General features: G+C 39.4%; 1 protein-coding gene across 7 annotated transcripts; it reads right to left on the bottom strand.

Annotated features, from left to right (window-relative positions):
* Nucleotides 1-1,873: 1,873 nt before the first annotated feature.
* ZBED4 (zinc finger BED-type containing 4) lies at nt 1,874-24,361 on the bottom strand. Of its 7 annotated transcripts, none has more exons than XM_042872853.1 (6): nt 24,203-24,361; nt 18,792-18,866; nt 9,400-9,575; nt 8,968-9,043; nt 8,518-8,677; nt 1,874-7,233 (listed from the first exon to the last, which is right to left on the bottom strand). In XM_042872853.1, exon 6 carries the CDS (start codon nt 6,826-6,828, stop codon nt 3,310-3,312), a length of 3,519 nt encoding a protein of 1,172 aa, XP_042728787.1. In that variant the 5' UTR covers nt 6,829-7,233; nt 8,518-8,677; nt 8,968-9,043; nt 9,400-9,575; nt 18,792-18,866; nt 24,203-24,361; the 3' UTR covers nt 1,874-3,309. The 7 variants fall into 7 exon arrangements, with proteins under 7 accessions (XP_042728787.1, XP_042728786.1, XP_042728790.1 ...); XM_042872852.1 differs by having other exon boundaries at nt 8,968-9,040; XM_042872856.1 differs by lacking the exon at nt 8,518-8,677 and having other exon boundaries at nt 8,968-9,040.
* Between the last annotated feature and the right edge of the window lie 69 nt (nt 24,362-24,430).

Raw genomic sequence — 24,430 nt, 5'->3', positions numbered from 1 at the left:
AACACAAAACCCACCCATAACCAATGCTTCAGCAAAAGCTTTCAGCACTTCTTTTGAAGGCGCTCTTTTTTCAGCGTCATCGCCTCAGCTAGAGATGGAAATGCTCACATAACTCATGTAAAAGGATCAAGACTTCCATCCCCAAAACAGCAATGTTGTCCTTTCAGTTTCTCTTGGTTTAAGTGACCTTTTTTTAATTAAGTGAAAAAAAAACAAAACAATCAGCAACCTCTAATAAGCGTATTATTAATTCTTAACCAAGTTGATACTGACACACTGCTATTTTAAGAATTAATGCCCTTCAGAAAAGGAAATTAACTTGCAAATGAAGTAGAATAAGTAAGTTCTGCTTCTTAAAATAGCCACTACAATTCTCGTGCTCTCACAAGATGTTTTTACAAAGAACTAAGTATCTTTCACAAGAAAAAACTGGAATCTACCTTAAAATGCCATCATTGCAACTTCCTACGTGAGACTTACAAGGAATAAAGACTGCCTTAATGCAGAGGAGCCAAGATGTTTTCAGAGAAATGGGAATTTCAGGTAAACTTGTTCAATATTCCTGCAGGTGTAATGTAGCTTGACAGTGCCTTAAGACTAAGGCTGTATTCATAGCCATACTCCAAGTCTTGAGTAAAAATTATCCCTTGTTAAATTAAAAAACACAAGGTTTCTTCACCCTCTACAAACCTTTTTCTGGGTTTGGAGATATTAAGCATCTCACAAAGGTCAAGGCTATATTCACAATTAAAGTGCAGGAAAAAACTGAGGTAATAATTAACCAGTAACTATTTAAGCATGCTTCTCAATAAGCTACTTCAAAATCACCTTATTCAAACTGTACATAAACTAGAACAAGTTGTTTTAGTGATGCAGAAAAAAATATCCGAGTACCCATTCTCATTTAACCCTACAGGAATAGGGAAATGCTGACTGTTGATAGTATTTAAAGTTAGCATATAAAATAATGGACACAAAATGCAGTGTGAGTTCTTCCTGAGTGTACAATATAGTAACATATCTGTATTATTAATAACAGTACAGATCTAAATCACAGAATCACAGAATCACAAGGTTGGAAACGACCTGCAAGATCATCTAGTCCAACCACCCTCCCATTCCTATCAGTGCCACAAGCTACTAAACCATATCTCGTAGCTCCTCATCCAGGTGCCTCTTGAACACTGCCAGGGGCGGCGACTCCACCACCTCCCTGGGCAGCCATTCCAGTGCCTGACCACCCTCTGAGAGAAAAAGTTTCTCCTAATATCCAACCTAAACCTCCTCTGGTATAACTTCTGGCTGTTTCCTTGGGTCCTACTATTTGCCTGGGAGAAGAGGCCAGACCCTTTTGCACCACAACCTCCCTTCAGGAAGTTGTAGAGTGCAGTGAGGTCTCCCCTGAGCCTCCTCTTCTCCACACTGAACAATCCCAGCTCCCTCAGCCGCTCCTTGTAAGACTTGTGCTCCAGACCCCTCACCAGTTTCGTTGCCCTTCTCTGGACACGTTCCAGGGCCTCAATGTCTTTCTTGTAGTGAGGGGCCCAAAACTGAATGTAACTGACTGACTAACAATTAAAATATGTGAAACTACAGAATGTTCAAAGAAAAATCCTGTGGAAACCAAAAATCACCTGGGAAAGATTTAATCAAATTGGCTAAATTCTTTAAATGCAATTAAAAGCAGCAGATTTTTTACCAAGTCCAAAGAGAGAAATGGAACACAAATCTTTTCACATAGCATGTTCTGTTGTGTATTTATGATTGCAATTATAGCAATTCATTTTTATTCGAAGGTTGTCTTTAACCCATCTGGAGGGGAGGAAAAAAAAAAAAAAAAAAAAAAAAAAAAAAAGGCAGTGTTGACTACCACTAGAAAATTGCAAATAAAATGTTTAATTTCAGAAGTTCACCATTTATAAATACACTAAAACATAGTAAATGCAAAATTAGATTAGGCATAGGTACAGTATTTTAACAAAGCTACAACTTTTCTAAAAGGTCATAGGCAAATGATGATTTTTTCCCAAAAAGTATTTAATGAAAACAGAAATGAGAAGATTTATCTTTCTAAAGTTAAAAAACCATTGGAGAACATTCCTTTCAAATTAGAATGCTGGCTGTATTTTTCTTCTTGCTTGAAGTCTTGAGGGCTCTATATCCCACTTGCCTGATGGACTCTGACAGTTAAGAATCAACCCTACTACATAAAATTCTAAGCAGTGCACCGTATCCATAAGGCTATTACTGAAAATCAGAAGATCAGTTATTTTTGTACTAGGAGCTTTAAGACAGGCTGTTCTACAGAGTTGAAATTACATTAGGAATAAGGGCTCAGTTTATACAATAGGGAACCTTACAGTTCTGATGCACTAAAGATAAGAAAAGGCTTTAGAATGACTTTATAGTCTTCATTGTAGATTTTTTGCTTTTTTTTTTTTTTTTTTTTGTACACGGCATTAAATAACAAGCATTAATTCATAAACTTTGATAAAACTCCCAAAGAGCTTTTATAAATACCCAGAATATTTCCATTGTCCCATTAAATGTATAACCTGAACAGGAGAACCCGGGATGGGAAGTTTTACGACAGACAGTCGTATAGCTGACATTCCATATCATCTCAAATTAAAGATTTATTTTCAGATACTACATCGATAGTCTCCTGTAAACACATCTTCCTTAATGACTCTTATTAATCCTTTTAAGTTCTTTAGGGCTTGCAGCTAAAAACATCGTATGATAAAAAGATGGCTTGAATCCCATCTTTTGTATACAGCTTTCTTTTGACAACTATAAGAGCTGTTCGTTGTTTGTTGGTTTTTTTTGTTGTTTTTTTTTTTTTTGCAATTAAAGCAATGTTCAACTAAAATACAGTACCTGGTTTATGGTTTTTACATAATAATTGAATAAAAAACTACAGAATAGAACTGTTTACATCTTTTTTTTCTTTTTTTTTTTTTTTTTTTTTGCCATCCTATTAAAACAAATGACTGAGTTTTTTTTTTTTAAAAGTTCATTTACAGTTACGGATTAAAACCTACATAATTCTGTATAACTTGACAAGACAGTCTATCTCTAGTGTGAACTTTTAAAAAAAACATATATACAATATCTGGCCTGAAGTACTATGAATAAGGCACATGTAGACATATTGAAAGCTGAAAAAATGAAACTAAAATTTGGAATTATAGTCACTGATTAGATGTCATACATGGCCCCTATTGGAGCAATTTAACAATCCAAGTTACAGATAGTTATTATCCAGTGAGCAACAAAATTTTTAGTCTAGCAGTTTGTTCGTTAGTTTCAATACTGGAAGTATATTAAAGGAAGATTCACTTTCAAAAAGATAAGTTTTTCAAAGTGTTCAATCATTAATCTCGACTGACTAAAGTTGTTGCTTTCATTGGATGTATTAAACAATCTCTCTGAAGGAACAATACTTGGTGGACAACCCAAGAACCTGACAGCCAATTTTGACAGTACTGGCCAAGATGACTTCTTAAAGTTCCAGTAAGTTAGAGGATCACAGTTATGCTCGAGTACTTCTTCCTCCAAGTAAGAAAGCACCATTTCCTCTGGTAACTTTGCTCTCTCCTTCAGATCTTTCGTTTTCTTCATGTCACCCATGAGTGACCAAAGATTATCTTCTCCATATGAATTTGTAGATGGTGAACCTATATCACATCCATTGGAAACAGGTTTATCATCTTCTGAGGTAGAACTCATTATTTCCAGCTCCCTGATTAAGTCTTGTTTATACTGTTCAGCCTCCTCTTCAGTAAATAAAGATGTTTTATAGCGAGGATCCAGAAGCGTTGCAAAAATGTACCTTGGATCATGAAGTGTGGAGGACAATCTGCTCACCATAGCTTCTTTCAAAGATTTCAGCATAGTATCTATGCCCATTGTTTCCTCAAATAGCATTTCTATTTTCCTGTTAAGTATATGGATCATTGGGATCACCTGACTTAAAGTAGACATGTGTGTACTCATTTCCCTACTTGCGGCTTCGAAAGGCTTGAGAGCATGACACACTGACTGCATAACTTCCCACTGATCACAACTTATCAGCTCCCGAAAGCTGCACTCTATTGACATTTCATCAATTGCTCTTTTCTGTTCAATCAGACGTTCGAGCATATGAAATGATGTGTTCCACTTGGATGGAACATCTTGTATAAGCTGATGCTGAGGCAACTCATACTCTTTTTGCAACTCAGCTAACTTCTCTTTTGCTTTTGCTGACCGATGAACACGTTCACAGATCTTTCTTGCGATACTTAGCAAATTCTGAACCATTCTCTGGCTTTTAATGGCCTCGTTTACGATGACATTAACAGTGTGACTAAAGCACTGTACACTTGAATGATCACCCTCATTTAAAGTTTTTTCTATACTGTGATTATCAGTAACAGTAATCCCAATCTGAAGGCCAATGGAAGTAATCCACATTTCCCACCAGTACTCTAACTGCTTTTGAATACTGATTCCATTGTAGTCGCAATCGATCTGTGATACGTTTAATAGTGCTGAACAATGATAATCCTCACACTGCGGTCGAAATGAAGACTCAAATGTTACCCAGTGAGCTGTAAGGGTTAGATATTCTCGTGTTTGGTTGCTCATCCATATTCCTGATGTAAAATGGATCACTCCACTTTCGGCTTCTTTAAGATGAGAAATAATTATTTGTCTTACATTATCATACATATCTGGAATTGCTGTCCTAGAAAAGTAAGATGGAGAAGGTAAAGAATACTGAGGTTGCAAGTATTCAAGCAGCCTGTTAAAGCCAATGTTGTCTACAAAAGAATATGGCTGAAGGTCAAGTGCAATCATTTCAGCTACAAGACTTGTGATTTTTTTGGCAACTGGGTGAGAGTCACAAAACTTGTCATTGGTTTCATCAAAAGTTGAAGATGCTAATAATTCTGTGCTCAGTGGCATATGATTATCCGTAGATGTGGATAATACAGTCTCTGAGACATCAGTTTTCAGTACATTGTTATGAAACCGCTGCAAATGTCTTAGAAGGCAACTCGTGCCCAGATTTGTTGGCTTTTTCCCCCTACTTATTGTACGTCCACAGTGCATACATATTACTTTTGTTGAATCTGCAGAACAAATTGAAAAGTGATTCCACAGTTTTGAGGTCTTCTTGCTATTGACAGGAAAAATAATTTGATTATCGTGTGTAACCATTGTAGGTAACTCAGTCAACTTTGAGGATGAACATTCTGCAGAAGCCAAAGTAGCATAAGGAGAATTTGCCAAACTAACATCAAGACAGCTTTTTTGGCTTCCAATTATATCAGGATGGCGTCTATATAGATGTCTCATCAAGCAGCTCGTTCCTACATCTCCTTTTTTACCACGACTTATCATACAACTGCAGTATCTACATACTGCTTTTAGACTGTCAGCAGGTGACAATGAAAAGTGATGCCAAACTTCTGATTTAAGCCTTTTCATAATCCTTTTATTTTGCTGAAATACCGCAGTAGGTTCAAATATGAGTGGGCCTAATCCCTCACACTGTTTCTCAGGGGAGGACACAAATGAGACTTCACCTATGTCATCAGAAGATGACAGCATTGAGTCTTCCACTAGAACATCTCCAGAAGAGAGATTAGTATGTATTTCCTCTGAGATTCTGTCTGGAGAAGAGGACACAGAAGCTGATTCTTTCATTAGTTTTCCAGGAGAGGATGACATAGAATTCAGATCACTATCTGATGGTAGCAAAGAAGGCAACAGAGTTGGAGGTGTGGTGTAGAGAGGTGGTATACTGGTACCACCCCCGTTCTCTTGCAGGACAATGGAACGATGTGCTCTCCACATATGTCTTATCAAACAACTTGTTCCCAGGTCTTTTCCATTTTTTCCTCTACTGAATTCATTCATACAGTGGATGCAAACAGCTTTAGAATTATCAAGCGGTGATAAATAAAAGTGTTTCCAGACAGCAGATCTCCTTCTAGAACCTGATGTGTTCTTTGGAATTACAACAGTTTTTTCTGCTACGTTCTCCACAGTTTCATCATACTGGCTGTTGGGCAGCTGTGGAGATGACCCAACCATGACTTCTTCTTTGTTGCACTTTTCAGAAACAGAGAGATCTGCTATTTCTTCAGAAGAAACAATAGAAACAGATTCCTCAATTATTTGATCTGGAGATGGTATTTTAGAAGCCATTTTCTTTACCAGTTTTATAGGGGATAACATAGAACTCAGATCTCCCATATCTGCAGACTGAGGAGGCAGTAATAATGTAGGTGAAGAAAAGGAAGATATATTTGGCATAGTCCCATTTTCTTGAATTAGTACAGTAGGATGGGCTCTCCTCACATGTCTCATGAGACAACTTGTACTTAGGTCCTTTTCGTTTTTACCCCTGCTAAATTCTTTCATACAGTACATACATATTGCTTTAGTGCTATCTCTAGGAGATATAAAAAAATGGTTCCAAGCAGGTGACTTTTTTCTGGAGCTTATATTTCTGCTGGAAAGGAGGCTCTGTGTCACAGCCTCCATTGCTACATCATACAGCGTACTACTATACTGAGAAAAAAGAGATCCATAATCATCTTCATTTTCTGTAGATATATATTTGCTAGGGTTGTTGCTAATGAAGTTCTTTTCTTTGTCTTCTTGTTCATCACTGCTGTCTGCATGTTTGAATTCATCTTGTTCTGTCTTTATATCCATTCTTTCCAGAGTACAGTTAATGCCATCTTCCTCTTGTTCTACTTTCAAGTTATTGATTTTTCCCAAGATGAAATTACCATCCATGATGGGGGAACCTGATTTACTGTTTTCCATGGCTGACAAATTCCTCTTGCCAAGTCTTCATTTATTAATAAATACAGATAATTTAAAAGATTATGTAAAATTTGATTAAAACGATGTATCTTGTATACTGAATGCACAAACACAAATCTACGTGTTAAAATAATCTCTGGTTTATGAATTCTGTATCCGTGTTGTGCGGACGCAAAAATGATTAGTCATAAGGATGCATTAAGAAATTATAGGCTTAATTAATGGAATCTCATCTTTTTCCCCAGGATCAGGACATTTCAGGTCATAGATGAACGTTCTCAAAGGCAGCTTCTGTTGAATGCTTCATGTTGTAGATATCATCCTAAAAATTGAATCTTCTATTTTCTTGGTCAAGGAAGCCATTCTGTTCATCTTGATTGGACAACTGTGATTCTTCTGCACCATCTAGAAAAGAAAAAATTAGATGACAAATGCTGATTGACACATTCTGAATAATTAGTAAACAATGTGAATTATGAACATGCAATAAATGTTCTGTATTTTTTCCCCACTTTCTTTAAGGTAAAAATAATTCAGTCAAGTGCTATTCCCTTTCTCCCCCTTAAAACAAAAACAAGACCATACACTTACTCAATGCATCTATTTACATTGAGCAATACGGGGCAAATACAGACCTACGCACTCAGCTCTGATTAAGCATTGTAAAAATCTACAGTCCACAGCTGCTTTTGTGTTTGTTTCTACATATATACACCTCACCATGCATCCTAATTCAACTACTGCATAGTCATACATACACACATCCATACAGCTACCTATATCTACAGACATTTATGAAGACAAGCAGGCATTTAGTCACATTAGCAGAGAAATATGCACTTAAATGCAAACATAAAGCTATTCTTTGTCAGAAAAGCAAAAATCCCCACCAGCCCTACACAAGCCTGAAGATGTCTGCATCTGTCAGCCACTCCTTGTTTTGAATTTTTATTTTTCCTACATTTTTATCCGAATTCTAAATTTTGCCAAACCCTTTCTTTTCTTTTGTATCACTAGTGTAGTTATTAGTATCTTTGTTACCATCAAAAAACATTTTTTAACCAGAGAGCTCATGCTACACTATCCAATTTGTGCTGAACTGATTTTATGGAACTTTTCTCTCAAGATAAAACACACAAATTTGAATTTATCACACAATTTTTATGTTACTCAAATGAGGATTTCAGCAGACAAAAGGTGAAATTAGTCACAGCTACAAGATACATGCATAGGTTGAGGTTGTACACACAGGCATTTCTTTTGCATCTAGACAAACAAGATAGTAGCTCTGTGTGGTTCTAATTGTTCTCTGTCTACAGTTGGCTTGCAAGAGAGGTTAAACAGAACAGCAAACAACTAGCTTTCTCTGGATTTCAGACTTCTTTAAAACATACTGTAGTGATAACTTCTCTTTTATTTTTTTTACTGGAGCAAAAGAAGCAGATAAAAGGACAATCAGCTTATTACAGCTATTTAAAGACAAGGGAGACAGAGCTGTCAACATTTTACAAAGAGGAGGGCAGCTACTATGCTTTTTGTTTATGTAGAAGTTTTAGTATTTGTGTTTTCTTTCTCCTTCTCAAAGAGAGGAAAAAAAAAGAAGAAAAAGAAAAAAAAAAAAGAAAAAAGAATACTTTCAGACACCCAGACACCAGAAGAGAACTCCAGAATGAAAAGAAAGAGCCTTACATTTCCATGAGCCGATTCACTAACACACTGCCCAGTGCTTTCCACAGGTTTGTGAAATCAGGTCCAGCAGCAGAGACTAAATTTACAGCCCTCAATATAACACTGAATGAAATGGAAGTTAGCAATCACACCCATATTGGTGATACGGAAGCACATACATCTGGGATAAGGATGAGAGTGTAAGACAGTCAACATTTTGAACAGAAGTCAATCAAATAGGATTTTTAAATTCTTAATGTGAATTTTGATCTTATTTTTGAGTGTGGAATTAATACTGCAAACATGCAAAAGCATGAATATTTAGTGAATTATTGCAACATGGGATGATGGAATAGAAAGTCTCGCAAATATTCCATAGAGAGTTTAGAGAATATAAATTATGCATCTAAGTGCCAAGCTACAGTAAGTGCATTACAAATTCTTAGCTGGATTCACATATAATGCAAATACCCATCAGCAACAGCTTCTGATGAAAACAATTTCTTCATCTCAAAATAGGTAACCACAGTTCTAGCTTGTAACTCTTCTTTCGCGTGAGGGAGAAAAAAATAAAGAAAAAGAAAATAAAAACCACTCACAAACACAAACCAAATACAAACATCAAGGCAAAAAAAATAAAAAGACAGTTCTAGGCTCTTGTAGGAAAAAAAAAATCCATGCAGATGCTGCACTTGTGCTTGCCCCAATAACCACTTCTTAAAGCAGCTGAACTTAAGGTTGCTGAGATGGGAAGATAAAGGAGCCCAACTGCAAACTTCCTAACAAGACCTTACTAGATCGATGTTCATTAACAATATACGTTGGCAATGGTTAGTTCTTAATCACTACTATTCATTATCACCATATATTCAAATAGGTCCTAATCATTTTATCCTAAATTACCTTTCAGTACAAGATACCACTGAGCAGAAGCCAGGCAGTTAAACACTGATGATTGTGTTCCTTGATGGTCTCAGTTCAAGTTGAGGTGAATAGATGAGAGCCTTGAACAAGGAACTGCAGTTGTAGACCTTCTTCCCTATTTTTCCTTGCTGTGCTTTTGATGCTTGTCATCAACTCTACCAAAAAAAAAAAAAAAAAAAAAAAAAAAGGCGTGGGAAGTAATCTCATCTGCTCCTGACATGATTATCTCATTTTCTTTAGGACCAGAAACTGTTCTGGTTCCACCAGAAATGCTTCCTGCTTATTCAGTATCCTTTGTTTTAACTTGCAGATTTTCATTCTTCAATTGTTGATTCACATGTTTTTCTGTCCCCTATTTGTGCAATTAACATACATCTCCCTTTGCAACTACATATTATTTCTGTACTCATGCTTAGCATTAGTAGGGGGGGCTATGCTACCAGCAGTGTTATTAATTACACTATTTTATTTATAACTGAGTTTAAGGCAAGAAAACACATTCAGTCTATTTGATAGGCGTCCATGGTTCCCAAGAAATTTCAAAAGTTGGATGCTCCTTGTACGACTTTGCATGTCATTTTTTCAGTTTTCTTTTAAACATTCAAGTCTGATCTCTATTACATTGAGTTTTACCATGTCAGGCTGTAAAATTAAGTTGAATTCTCTCTCCTTTAGCACCCCTGAGGGTGAAAAGGAAATTTTCGTTAGAATGTAGTCCTCAACATGTGTAGGTTTAGAAAGAGAGAGATATTTTTAATCTCTGCCTCCCAGGCCAACTCCTTGCAAGAATCAATCAGTTTTAAAAACAAATAGAATACACCATCCAATTTTACAATTTTATGGTACCCTAGAACAAATTATGAATTTCCTTATGACCACCTAAAGTAGCTACAATTCTATTAATTGAGACTTCTTGCAAATTAAAAACAAAAACAAAAAAAAACATCTTCAAGGAAAAAGAAAATAAAAGTAGAGAGCAATTATCTACTCAAATCCACTTTTGGACTATTAGACCCTAAATGGCAGTAGACAATCAGTGGCTTGCTGTGGTCAGAAGCCTGCAGAAACATTTTTATAGGATTTTCCATTCAAAATTGGATTACTGAGAGTGTACAGTGGTTGATGAGAAATGTCAGGAGAACATCACTGATCCAACGAGTGACACAGCAGACTGCTGTGACCTGAAGAACTCAGGATGAATAAGGTGAAGGAGAGAAATATCAGCGTTCTGGGGTTCTGCTGACATGTATTACCTTACAGAGAAGTATGAAAAGCACGCACGAACACTGAATCATGATCAGATTATTTGTTTCTAAAACAGAGACTGTCCTGCAAGTTTTAAACAATTTAAAATTTTAGCTTGGGTAGTCAGGTGATAATCAAGGAATTGATTATATTATAGAACCTAACTGCAAAATTAACAAATCTGAATCTAACTAGAGAAATCAGAGCTACAAAGTTTAAGTTATTCACCATGCACACATCTGCAAAATGCAAGAGTAAGTGGTTTAAAGAAAGATGCACAATATGGATGTAAAGTGAAAGCAAAACTGTTTACCAGTTTCAAGAATCAAAAGTAGTGGCAGATTTTGTGAGTAGGAAGTAGATAAATACCCATTAAAAACAAATTGCGCAAACATTTGCACAAATGGATGTTGGTTTAGAATGACTAGTGCTAATCTTGTTTATTTTTGAAATTCAGGCATCATTAACAGCATCAAGTGCAAAGAAAATGCTTACAATTATACAAGCAATGAGAAAGACACATTTTAAGAAATTATTATTAGCTCCCACTTCAATGGCAGGTACCATGCTAATTAAGTAATATTTTCTTGAAAAATAACACCATACCAAAAAACTGTACAAATTAACAAATCCTGATGAAGGGATAGCCTAGAGAAACTTTACTCAGTTTTACAAACTTCTCAAAGTAGCAAAATTAAGAACAGTAACAGATTTTTTTCTATAGAGACTTACTTTGACAAGGTGTCAGCTTGCCAGTATAGATCTAGGGAAGCTTGCAAGATACTGAGTGATTAAAGGAGGCATTAGAAGAGACATCAACATTAGCATGTTAGTTACATTCTGCCAGGATGTGGGTCCTATGCTTAGGTCTCACTGAAGTTCACAGGAACCTGCACAGACATACAAGCATGAACTAATGGATGTAACTATGTAATTGGGATCAAAGTAGAGAAAGTTAGGCTTAATGAAAGAAACAAGTTGTTCTGGACCTCACGGAAAGTATGACTTGTGGAGACCAGTTGGGAGAGAAAAAAGGGTAAAGCTGTCTTTACTATTCCATTACCTTTCCAGACACCTGAAAGCCAGAGCTACAGCTATTTCCTTTAATCCTGAATGTCCATGAGTTGTAGTCCACGTTACATTAACCCATAATTTCTGCAGTTTTGAAAAGGTATTCTCTCCAGTTTGCAAAATACCCTCTTATGTTTGCAACCCCAAAGGCTTCATCTGGACACAAGAGATTGAATGATGGAAACAGCACCATCAGTGCTGCATGCTGCTCTTTGTTGATAGGAATAATCTTCACCCTAACTTCATACTGGGACAGAATATAACAATTAGGACAATTGCTAACCGTATCCTGGGTTGCATCAAGAAAAGTGTGGCCAGCAGGGACAGGGAGGTGATTCTGCCCCTCTAATCTGCTCTTGTGAAACCCCACCTGGAGTACTGTGTCCAGCTCTGGGGCCCTCAATGCAAGGACATGGAGCTGTTGGAGCAGATTCAGAGGAGAGCCATGAAGATGATCAGAAGGCTGGAGCACCTCCCCTCTGAGGACAGGCTGAGAGAAGTGGGGCTCTTCAGCCTGGAGAAGAGGAGGCTTTGGGGGGATTCTATAGCAGCCTTCCAGTACCTGAAGGGGCCTACAGGAAAGCTGGGGAGGGACTTTTAAGAAGGGCATGTAGTGACAGGATAAGTGGCTTCAAAGTGGAAGAGGGTAGATTTAGACCAAATATTAGGAAGAAATTCTTTACTGTGAGGGTGGTGACACACTGGCACAGGTTGCCCAGTGAGATTGTGGATGCCCCCTCCCTGGAAGCATTCAAGGACAGGTTGGTAAGCAACCTGGTCTAGAGGGAGGTGTCCCTGCCTACAGCAGGGGGACTGGAAATAGATCCTTTCCAATCAAAATCATTCTATGATTCTATGAAATAGTAGTTTCTAGGTTTCTCTTGTTCAGCCACAAGCTCCTAGTCTAAATTTCTCCCAATATGACCCCTCCCAGGTAAGAGGGAGCTTTTCTTTCCGTCTTTTTTTTTCTTTTTAATCTATTCCAAATGAGTTTCATAGAGTTGTCCTTACTATGTCTTACATCCATTGAGTCCCTAACTACTCCTGACATGATTCTATAATGGAGGGAAAAAAAAAAAAGGAAAAAAAGAAAAAGGAAAAAAAGGCTTTTGTAATTATTTTTAAGATTCTATTTTAGACTGATACAAACATTTTGGTAGAGAAAAATCCTAGAATGCCCTAGGGGACATCTAGTTTAGTATGTCTGCACATACAAGAAAAGACTACAAGTTAGTGGGGGCTGGGAATAAAATAATAAAAAAACAACAACATGGTATTACAGAAACTCTTAGTCCATAGTATTTCAAACAATTTACTTAAAAGAAAAATAAAAACAAACAGCCAAAACTAACCACAACAAAATACAAGTTTAATCTCAGACACACCAATTGCATTTCAAATGACATGGAAAAAGTAAAGAAATGCCACCATGTTGTATGTAACAACATACACTATCCATCACCACACACAGTAATATATTTACACCTATAACTACCTGATAAGCCTTTAATTGTTGACAGTTTTTCTTTCCTGGTGCACTAAAAATACCATCACACCTCGAAAGTGGTTAACTTCCTTCACACATCCTTTGCTAACTTCCCATAGCTGCAAGCTATTAAAAAAAAAAAAAAAAAAAAAGCAGGCTGAACATATGCTAATCATTTCTGTCACAGGTTTTACTGAGAGACTGCTCATAAAAAAAAAACAGATTTGTTGTGGTAAGTAAATTATGTCAATATTTGTCTATGATCCAAACCGTCTCTTCAGAGTTGAAGAACCTTCTTCCTCATTATCTGGTGCAATGCTACCGAAGCAATACTTTCAGGATCTCTTTCTATGCTATTGTTCACACTCACCAAGTGGCAGATCTGCCTCTCATTTGTAAAAATGCTGATGCTTTAAGCAATTACTTGAATAAACTTTAAGTAGGATTGTTGTAAATCGTACACATCAGTTGAATGTTCCTCCAAGAAAAAATGAAAACTAGGAAGATTTTAGATGCCTTTGGACATTTTTACCATTAGCATTTTTGTATTACATGCTAATAAAATAGCGGCTTATTCTCAGAAATGCTGGAAGAGAGAAAGCAGTTTTACTAAGGAAAAAAACCTAAAACAAATGAAGTATGTACTGTTTTGATATCCTGCCTTAAATAATTCTACAGACCAAACTGCTTTTGGTATCTCATGCTGCACAGTTTGGGGCTAAGGGAAGGGAAGTGTTCTAAAAACAAAATAGGAGGCTAAAATTCAAAGATAAAAATAAGAACAGAAGTATGGAAACATGCATCAATATTATCATGGAACAGGAAATAAAACACAACCAAAAACACAGGAACAAGAGATAAGTTCTGAAAGAATTAGAGATGAAAGACACAATATTTATTCCATGCTGCTACAGAATAGCAATCAGGGTTCAGAAGTGTCAGAAAACTCGAAGCAAAGCTCCTCTGACACTTCTCCCCAAGTGATGAATCCCTCTGCTTAGCCCATGGGCTCTTCTCTTCCTCCTATGCAGAGTACAACTCAAGTAAAAGTAAGTTATGAGTTGTTAGTTTGTGTTTTCTCTCTTGATGAGTCCAACGTACAGATACTGCTGTAACTTTCTTTAAATTGAAAAAAAAAAAAAAAAAAAAGTTGCTAATCTTTAAGCTCAGCAAGAATGAAACCTCAAGAATTTTAAGGGCTTTTCCAAAGAGTTAAAAATGAGAAATCTGTAAAGGAGAAAAAGGGGGTTCTCAGCTCTTCTCAGGTAGGGTGACAGAGAAGGAGAAGAGCGTTAGGAGACTCACACCACACCTACTGAGACTTCCTGGGACTCTTGCTGTAAACATCCACAAAAGTATTGCAAGAAAAAGGCCTCACAAAACCTAAATAGGATCTTTAATAGAATATAGCACATAATATTAAAATGCTTGAACTTTTTATATTAAAAAAAAAAAAAAAAAAAAAAGTATCTTTTGAACTGCTAAGATTATCATGAATATCTCTAACAAAGATCAGGTATAAAGAGGTCTGCTTTAAAAACGCTTCATAACCACCCCACTAAACGTAACTTTGTGTTCACATTAATGCCATCTTGCCACTGCCTCAGAGAGTGAACTCAGAGAGTTTCACTTGTGCTAATTTGAGATTTTCCATCCTATCCATATACATGTAATAAGATACAGTACTGTACGTTTATAGCAAACAGTTGAGCCCCGGAATTGCAATCCTGTGCACATCAAGGCAGGTTAGAAGGAGAACACAATCCATAGTCCCTGAAGATCTGAAGTATCACAGAATGGCCTGGGTTAAAATGGACCACAATGATCATCTAGTTTCAACCTCCCTGCTATGTGCAGGGTCACCAACCAGCAGACCAGGCTGCCCAGAGCTACATCCAGCCTGGCCTTGAATGCCTCCAGGGATGGGGCATCCACAGCCTCCTTGGGCAGCCTGTTCCAGCGTGTCACCACTCTCTGTGTGAAAAATTTCCTTCTGTTTTTCACTTGAAGCAAAGAAAAGACCACCTCAGATACTTTTAAGAAGCTTTGAAATACACTTTTACATTGCCAAGGAGCACAAGAACAGGAACAAGGTTCCATAACACGTGCAAGTACAATCAGCCGTGCCCATAATGGAGTGAACTCTTCAATACCATTCTTAAGTTTTGGGGGTTTTTTTTTGCACTTCTTGAGTAAATTCTATGTTCATCAGCAACATCCAACATGTTGCTGACATCCTATTCTAAGAATCAATAACCTCAAAGCTGCTCCTGTATCTATGACAAAGGGTCTTTTCCCCGTTCACCTCTTTGTGGGACATGTTCTCTCTGCCTTTTCCAGACAAGGTGAGACTTCGCAGCAAAGGCACAGCTGACACAGCCATCGTAGCCAGGAAAGCTGGCATTGTTTCCACTAGCATCACATTGAGCATTAGCAGGAAATCCAAAACAGACACTCCTGTCTCTGGCAAACAAATAGCTCAGTCTTCTTCTCTCTAAATAAATGGTTTATAGGAAAGCCATACTGTTGTTGTAGACATGAGTTCTAATTTAAGCAAATAGAATTTTGCGCAACGAGATAATGAAAAATGCAATTTTAATTTAAAAGGAAGCTTTTTGGAGAACCTATCCTAACCAAAGCAAAGCTTTAATTTTTGTAACGCAACTTATAATTTAAGTAAGTTTTTACAGAATAAGGATGCATGGATGTTTTTTCAGAGCATGAGCTAAGACATTTTTAGTACAAGATTAAGTAAAGAAAAGGATTAGCCGCTGCTGTTCCCACTTGCTTGATTTCTATAATTACACAATAAAACAAATATTTTGTGATGTATAGAAAGCGGAAATTAATAGAAAGATTTAGAGAAAGATTTAGAGAAAGAGGAAGGATGAGGACTTGATCTTCATGAGTACCACTGTATTTCCTGGCCTAAACAGATTACAGTCTCCCCCACAACACAGTAAGCCTCAGAGAATAAACTCCACACCATTATGAAGGGAAAAGAAAGCAATTGCAACTCCCCCACAATTGCCCAGTGTCAAATGCAAGCATGCCGCCATCAGTACGGTCTGCACCCTGTGTGGCTCCCTGAAATCTGGCCCATTCTGCTGCTTAAGTGGCTACTAACACACATCTCAACAAGTGAAAACCTCCCATGCAGTGAGAATCTTCCCATTTTTTTTTGTCTGGGGATCACTGTTATTAGCACATCATGTTCCCATCTTTAATACACAAGAAGGAAGGAGAACCACAGAATAAAAGCAGAAAGTAGAAGACAATTGCCATAATCTGTATTGGATTTCAGCATGGCTTTGTAGTCCCACAACTTAAATAAGAAAGGCTGCCAGAAGCTGGGAGCGAAGAGTTTGTGGGAGCTCTAAACAGGTAGTAGTTCAGTGCTGCCCCTTTTAGCTTTTCATGACACACCAAGAGATCGATCGGATCCCTGGAACTTAAGATCTAGTTCCTGATTATCTAAACTGCGTATAATACAAGTTCAAAGGCTTTAATCCTCATGCTGAACTTTAAAGGACGTTGACCTATCGTATTTCCAATCTACTGACAGCTTAAAATTTCCATCTTCTGAAACTTTTCAGCTCTGCATACATATCCATTACCAAAAGAGTGCCCAGTGAATCACTAATGAAGGAAGCATGACAAATGGAAGGAACATTTGCAAAATGCTAGCTCTTCAGGCCATGCTACTCAGCTCTATGAACCAGCACGCAACAATTTGTTCATTCACAGTACAGTGCAATCTATAGTGGCGAATATATTTCATTCTGCATACTGATACACTGAAACATACAGGGAAAACAAAGCTACTCTTCAACTATCATACAGCAAGGAGAAATTTTTTAAGTGCAAGCTAAATTTGATAGTCCTTTGCAGCCCAGCACTTTGCAGGAAAGCAATCCCCAGCAAGAAATAGTATTACACACTGTTGCCAGGAATTGGGCTCACATGAACCACACAGGTCCCTTCCAGTTCTGCATATTCTATGATTATATATGATATATTACTCCTATTTCACACTCCCCAAAATAAACATGTAAATATGGTTGTGTTTTATAAAATATTAATAAAATAGTTAAAGAAAAAAGAAAAAAAATATGAATTTTGCAGAAGCACACAAACATCAGTACACAAGTAATAATATATGTATCTTTCTATCGGAGCTCGTGTTGGCACTAAACACTTAAAGATTTTGCTGTCAACCAGAACAACCCAAACTGCAGTCAACACTTACATCATCTGGATTGTAATAAAAACAAAGTTATTGAAGATACTAACACAAGATATTCATTTTTAGTCGACAGATAATAATAGAATGGATATTTTCATTGGAGGGTTTTAGCCTTGAGAACCACTTTAGGTAGAACTATAAAAATCTAGAGTGCTTGACATCACACAATGAAACAGAACAAAGTGATCCCTAGGTGAGCGTATTAGAATTCAGCATCAAATATGAGTGACCTTCTAAATATTCTGTGAAACGCAACATCATCCCTTTTCTAAGATTCCTTTACAGCGATCAAGAATTGACTCAACAGGCTGCTGCAATTGATGACTGCTCTTTCCAGTTCTTTGGCTATGCTATGGACTTCGAAAGCACCAACAATTAGTTTTGCTTACTCTCTTGACAAATAAATATCCACAAGCAGTCTTAGTACATAACAAAATCCTCCACATATTCTGCGTGTACAATCTAGGAAAGCTTTCCCTGAAGAAATGAATCTGAATCATGTTTTTATTCTACTTTCCTCTGGAGGTTAGTCTTACATGACTCCACCAAGACTTATTTGCTCAGCATTTTACCTCTTAAACTTTTTGTCCACGCTAAAATGCATGTCAGCAAATCACATAGCCAAAGTTGAACTATTTTTATTGGAGGAGAAATGGGGAGGAGTAGCATTATCTGAAACACTGTACAAAAATAACAGTGTTAATCTACACATAATTGTTAATCTTCATATATTTTTAAGCATGAAATTGATTTTACACTTCCAAAAATCTGTAACCACAACTCAAACTGAATGTATAAAGAAACGAATTGTTTCAGACAAAAACCTTAGAAGAAAATACTTAAGTTTACTCTGATCAGTGAGAATGCAAAACCAAAACAAAAAAAACCCCTCGAATGAGGCAATTGTACTTGGGGTATGGGATGAATGCAGAGCATGCAAGTTACTTCCCTCTTTTTCAGGAGGTAAACTGCAGAGTGAGGATGTATATATGTCAGCTGTTACCACAGAGTAGGAGGTGCACCATAAATCATATGCAGGTTACTATTAATGTAACACTGTGAAGATATCCAGGCTTACAATGTTAATTTTTAAATCTCAGACACTCACACAAACCTCCTGCTAAATTACTCAGCTCCACACAAGCCAATTCAAATACATAATTTTTCATTTATAGATAAATGAGTCTTTTTCATAGATAAGCCCCTTATCTATTGGCTAAGTCTAAATTAATACTAACAACAATAAAGTAAGACCCTAAGCAAACAAGCAAGCTATCCACTAACTAATAAACAAGGGAAAAACAAAAAAACAAAGAAACTTACATATCTGTTCTGCTGCATGCAGGAAGCTTCATTTGAGGTTAAATACTTGTTACTCAAACTTAAAGATGATTGTATCTAAGGAAAAGAAGAAAGTAATTGCTTTTAAATAGAACTTTTTAGTCATATCATCTGTTACAGAACCGAGTCCTGGGACATTTCAAATTTCTCTTTAGATCATAGCTCCAGGAGCTGTATTCATGAAAACTTGGGATTTTGAAAAAAGAAACAAAAAAAGGGGGTGGGGGCCTTATTTAGTCACACAAGTGTCAGGAAAAAATAGATGTTTTCAATACTAGAGCCTCAAAACAAAAGAAATAACAGCAAAACCAAAAATGAAAACGCAAAACCATTAAAAGATATTTTTTGTACATGTCTTGATGGTCCATGGATTCTTTTTCCACTTAGGAGTGACGATTTGCCATTTTAGTCTCCAAAATGAAGCCAGTGCAACAAACTCACTTCTCACCAAAGTAGTCTGCACTACATTACAACAGCTCAAGGGAGCCTGTCGACACCTTTTAATGCACTACAGGATTCACCTGGAAGCTTCTGCTTCCCTTCCTGAGCCGAATGTATTGCTTACACACTGCACCTAGCATGGCTTTTAACTCACATGTGATAACATAGGATAAGCACAAGATTATCATTCCCCACATACAAGAAAGGAATGACTACAAGCAGAGTATATTAAGCCAAAATTTTGGCAAGGCACCAAAAAACAGCAAAATGGTCCATCACAGGGCATATTTCTCTAGCCCCACTGACCACGCAGACACAAGCTTCACAGTGTAGAGTCCCTGGCTGTTTCACTGCCCCAGTATATTAAAAAACGAAACAAAAGCCACCAGAACACCAGCAAAGTATCTTGTGCAATCTCAGAAAATCCAGTACACATCATTGTCTACTCCAAACCCAAATGCAAATTAATAATTAAATAAGAATTTTAAAAAGCTGAATTCTGCAGTGCTTAACGGATGAGGCGTCATCCTCTTATGAAGATTTGGACCAAGCGCCAACAGGGCTGCATCTTTCCCAGCAATCAGTGCTTACTGCACATTAGACTGTGAATCAATTGTGTAAAATACACGTATTTTTTTGAGAATCTCCTTCTGAGAAGGAAAATCCTGGTTGCATGCTTACCACGCATCAGCAGATGTATTACGTGAAAGATCTTTTACTGATATTTGCATTTAGAAATAGATCCATACTCTCTGTTCAGCAAGTAAGAACATCTCCTAAACTCTGTGCCTGCTAACTTGACTGCTGAGACCTTCTGCTGTCCCTTCTATAAGGTGACACTTACGTGCACAAAGCAGAAGGTGACAGCAAGGTGAGCAGACCCACCCCATTCCCATGGCTCCCAGCTCCTTAGGGAGCTCTGGGAGATGCGGATTCAGGTCCTGGGGCAGGGAGGGGAAGCAAACCTGGCTCTCCCACATTCCTTGCAATTCCAGAGCCATCAGACTACAGGCAAGAAAGGGTACGAATGCACCATCTTCACCCTTCCTGGTGTCTAAGAAAAAAAAAAAAACACAAAACAAACAGCAACTTCAATTCTCATTCTTTCATTCATTAATGATGATTGTAAAACAGTTTCAGGCTGGGCCAAACATTTCATTCAAATCAAGTTGATGTTTGGGTTCTCATGATTGTTTCTTTTAGTGAAAATTACAAAGAAAAATGTCACTTTAAATGCATCTAATCTTTTCTTTAGAGGCAAGAACAAATTCAGGAAAGCACATACTGCAGAAAATCAGAGCAGCTGAACAGAAATGACTCCACTGCATGGAGGGAAGAATACACCTGTGGGGCAGAAGTGACCACAAACTAGCAAACAGGACATGGAAAATGAGAGATCCAGACAGTTTTCAAACAGCCATAAAAATGAGGTACTAATTCTTCAGTGAATGATAGTTCAGCCCTACATGTCATTACAAAGCAAACTGGGAGGGGGAAGAGGACAGAGATAGGGAGCAGTAATGGCCAAAGCTCACTGCTTGCGAGTTTAAATGAAGATTATGGTAATGCTGTAATATTTCCTATGGCAACACCTGCTGAAAGTTAATACTACATAAGTTATAGAGAAGGCTAATAGAGAAGGCTAATATTGCTCCCTCCAATGTGTGTTCAGTATAAAAAAAAAAAGTCATTTGTTCTGAATGATTACACTTGAACACAAACAAGGCCCTTAAGAACCAAGGTCTTTCCCCACTGTTATTTTAACAGACTATCACATTACATTCTGTCTCATCACAAAAACAGCAAACAAAACTCTGCTACCGCATTTAAAATATTTATCACAATGTAATTCTGGATAGCAGTTTCTATGCTTTGAAAAAAAATGATAAAAGCTTTAGTTCTTCTTGTGTGTGCTTTACACTCCACATTTCACATAAAAGCTATCTTCAGGTTATGAGAATGACTCCGTTTTTTCAATAATTGGTTGAAATTAAACAGTCTCACAGTTCAGAACACAGTTCTTGCAGTTATTGATGATGCTTGCAGCAAATACAGAGCGAGTAGACAGAGCTGAACAGAAAACAGTGTCCACTTGCCAGATGCAAGAGAGCATCTTTTTGTGAAGCCCATTTGAAAAGTGTATGCTAGAACAGAAAATACTGTGCAAATCACATTCATTTATGCTGATATTAATAAAAATAGCAAACTATCCATATTTAAGAAAAAAAATAAGTGTTCAAACTTGATGATGAATTACACATTATGAACACTATGGCCCACACTGTGCAAAATCCCATCTAAACTATGAATAAGAGTGTTTTCTGTCTGAAAATAAGCTAATGTGCATATGTAATCTCACCTATCTGCATAAAGCAGATTATTTTAATTGCACATTACACCAGCAAGCCCTTCATGCTCATTTGGAAGTTGAGAACTTGTGCAAATTAAAAGCAAGCTACAAAAAACAGGACTTAGAAAATGTGCTCTGATGAAGACTCCATGTCAGAGTAGTAAAACACGGCAAAGTGTTGGGAGATATGACCCAAAACATCCACGTTAATTCTTGATTTAAACTTTCTCAGAGCCACAAAGAAATCTCGCAGAATTTACCATGGTTAGGGTTGTGGAAAATTAGAATAAAACAGCTTCCAAGAAAAAGGATAGGGAAACAAGAGATACAGCACACTCAAAAGCCATGTAAAGCAGCAGTTATTCTTAATGACCCAGGATTTTTTCAGGACTACCTCTGGTAACACGTTGTTCTTAAGAATCACTGATAGACAGGATGGTATCATTTACTCCATGTAATGCATAAAGCTAAGATGGAGACAATTTCAAATGAACACCTGTGGAGATCAGTTGCTTTCTTATTTCCAAGCGATAAGCCTTGATGATATACCACATGCACTTAGCCCCATTCTGCACTCCACCACAATCCCACACCACGAGCCCTTCTGCAAACACGATGCTTGCTCAGAATGTTTGCAATCAGTGCAGGCTCAATTAAGAAGAATCAAAACAGCCAAACAGAAGCAGAGGCTGCACACACTGGGTACCAAGAGCTCAGCACCGCCCCTAAGCTCAGCCAGTACCAGCTCAGCCCTCCACTGATACAGGCTGACTTCCACCTTGACAGTGGAACCTATAACAATTGCGCTTCATACAGTGTACCAGCAAACGTGTTACAGTTGTCAAAAAGCACAAATGCGTAGGGAACACACTTCTCTGAGAGGCGCAGCCGAGCTATTTCATTTACTTTTGTTTTTCTTATTCTCTATCAATTTTTTAACTCCAGAGAACTTCTACACTATCAATCCCTCAGCACTTGTTAGGAAGATGCAGACGGCTAAATCTGAAAGGACAGAGACATCCACACACAAGAGCATGCTGTACCTCAAGTCCCAGTCCATCCTGTCCCCAGCAGACAATACCAGCATTTCCAGGAGTCCACAAAAGAACTCCTGCTGCTTTTGCTAGCAATGTATTCTTTTTTTCCCTCAGACTAAATTTCATAGCACATAATAATCAGAAAGCCCCCACTCAGTACCTGTATGAGACTTCCAACAGCAGCCTGGTGTCCTGGGGACAGTCAGTGACATATTGGGTGCTCTGCTGCCCCCAGCATGCACCCCACAAACACCATCCTGAGGATACCTGGCTTGTTTTAAGGCAGACACCAAATTCTTGAAAAACCCTGTAAAGGAAAATAACCGTGTTCCCTTTCTTAAAAAGCAAAACTCACAAGTGCACGATGGGCCATATGGAAAGCACGGCCTGAGAAGCCTGCTTGTGTTATGGGGGCTCAGAAACCTGTCTCTGCTTGGGTTGACAGTTGCAGTGTGACAGCTCATGCTGAATTTCTGACATCTCCCATAGATACCTCCGAAACACGGCACAGCAGTCTCTGACACAGAGCACTGAGGAAGAACAGGGAGAGCCAAACACTGCTGAACCTCACAGTAACGTACTGAGCATCACTAAAGCAAAATGGGTTCTCTGAATGCTGTGACTTCCCTAGCATTAAGAAACTCTTCCACACTTATAGCAGAGTACATGTGCAGCACAAGGAGCACACGACACCCTCCAAACTCCGTGAGCACTGCAATACAGCCGGCGGCTGCTGTCAGCACTGCCTCGGCGCAGACCTGGAAGTTACAGAAGACATCTTTAAGCGAAACCACGGCGTCCGAAGTGAGAATGAGAAGAGCGAGCGTTGAAGTTGAGCCGCGTACTTTCTCCACGCGTACCAACAGCGGCTCTGCCTAAGGAGGACGGGGCTGGGAGCCCCGCACGGCGCAGGAAGAGATGCGCCGCGGCTGAGGTCACCTCCCCCGTCCACTCGTGCACCGGAGAAACGCTTTCAGGACCACCCGGCCCTCCTGGCCCCTCCGCGCAGCCCGGGCCCCACTCCGCGCTCCCGCAGGGGCTGCCCCCGCCCCGGGGGCCATCTGGGACGGGGCCGACGGCGGCCACATGGTCCCGGCGCCTCCCATCCCCACCGGGGCCCGGCTCCCGCGGCCTCCCGCAGGGCCGGGCCAGGTGGGAGGGGTGCCTCCGACCCGGCAGGCCCGCACAAAGCCCGACGGCTCCGCGGGGACCCCGGGTCGGGCGGGGGGGCGGCACGGCCCTGCGGCTCCCCGGGGAGCGACGCCCCCCTCCGCAGCCCGGCCCGCCGGAGCCCCCTCCCAGGGCCCCGCAGACAATGGAGCCCGCACCGCCGGCCTACTCCCCGCTTCCTGCCCGCCGCACGCCCCCTGCCCGACCTGCCGCCGCTGTCCCGCGGGCGCTCCCGAGCGGGACGGGGCGCTATCGGGCCCGGGGCGCGGGGCCGCGGCCCGGAGGCACCGGCGCCGCGGAGGCACAGAGCGGTCGGCGGCGGGCGGCGGGGCGGGGAGAGTCGGAGCGCCCTGCCCTGCCCGGCCCCTTCCCGGTGCCGGAACGGAGCCACTCACCTCCCCGGGCGGCCGCCGCAGGGAAAGCCGGAGGTCGCCGCTGCCGCCGCCACCCGGCCGGGCCCGAAGGAGTTAAAAGGAAGGGCCGGGCGGGCCCGTCCCATTCATTAGCTGGGCGCTTTGTCTCCAGCCGCCGCCGCCGCCGCCGCGGCGCTGAGCAGGCTGCCCCGGCTCGGCCGCCACAGGGCGCGCTGCGCAGGCGCCGGGCGCGGGGGGCGGCCCCGCAAC

The sequence above is a fragment of the Lagopus leucura genome, unplaced genomic scaffold (genome assembly GCF_019238085.1).
Source record: "Lagopus leucura isolate 7727_CA_CO unplaced genomic scaffold, USGS_WTPT01 Super-Scaffold_100008, whole genome shotgun sequence".
Taxonomy (NCBI): Eukaryota; Metazoa; Chordata; class Aves; order Galliformes; family Phasianidae; genus Lagopus; species Lagopus leucura.
The sequence above is the reverse complement of the archived record's forward strand: the minus strand, read 5'-3'. Positions and strand labels throughout refer to the sequence as shown.

What these genes read in the sequence shown, in the direction of transcription:
- ZBED4 (XM_042872853.1), bottom strand. Translation starts at nt 6,828, where the DNA reads ATGGAAAACAGTAAATCAGGTTCCCCCATCATGGATGGTAATTTCATC.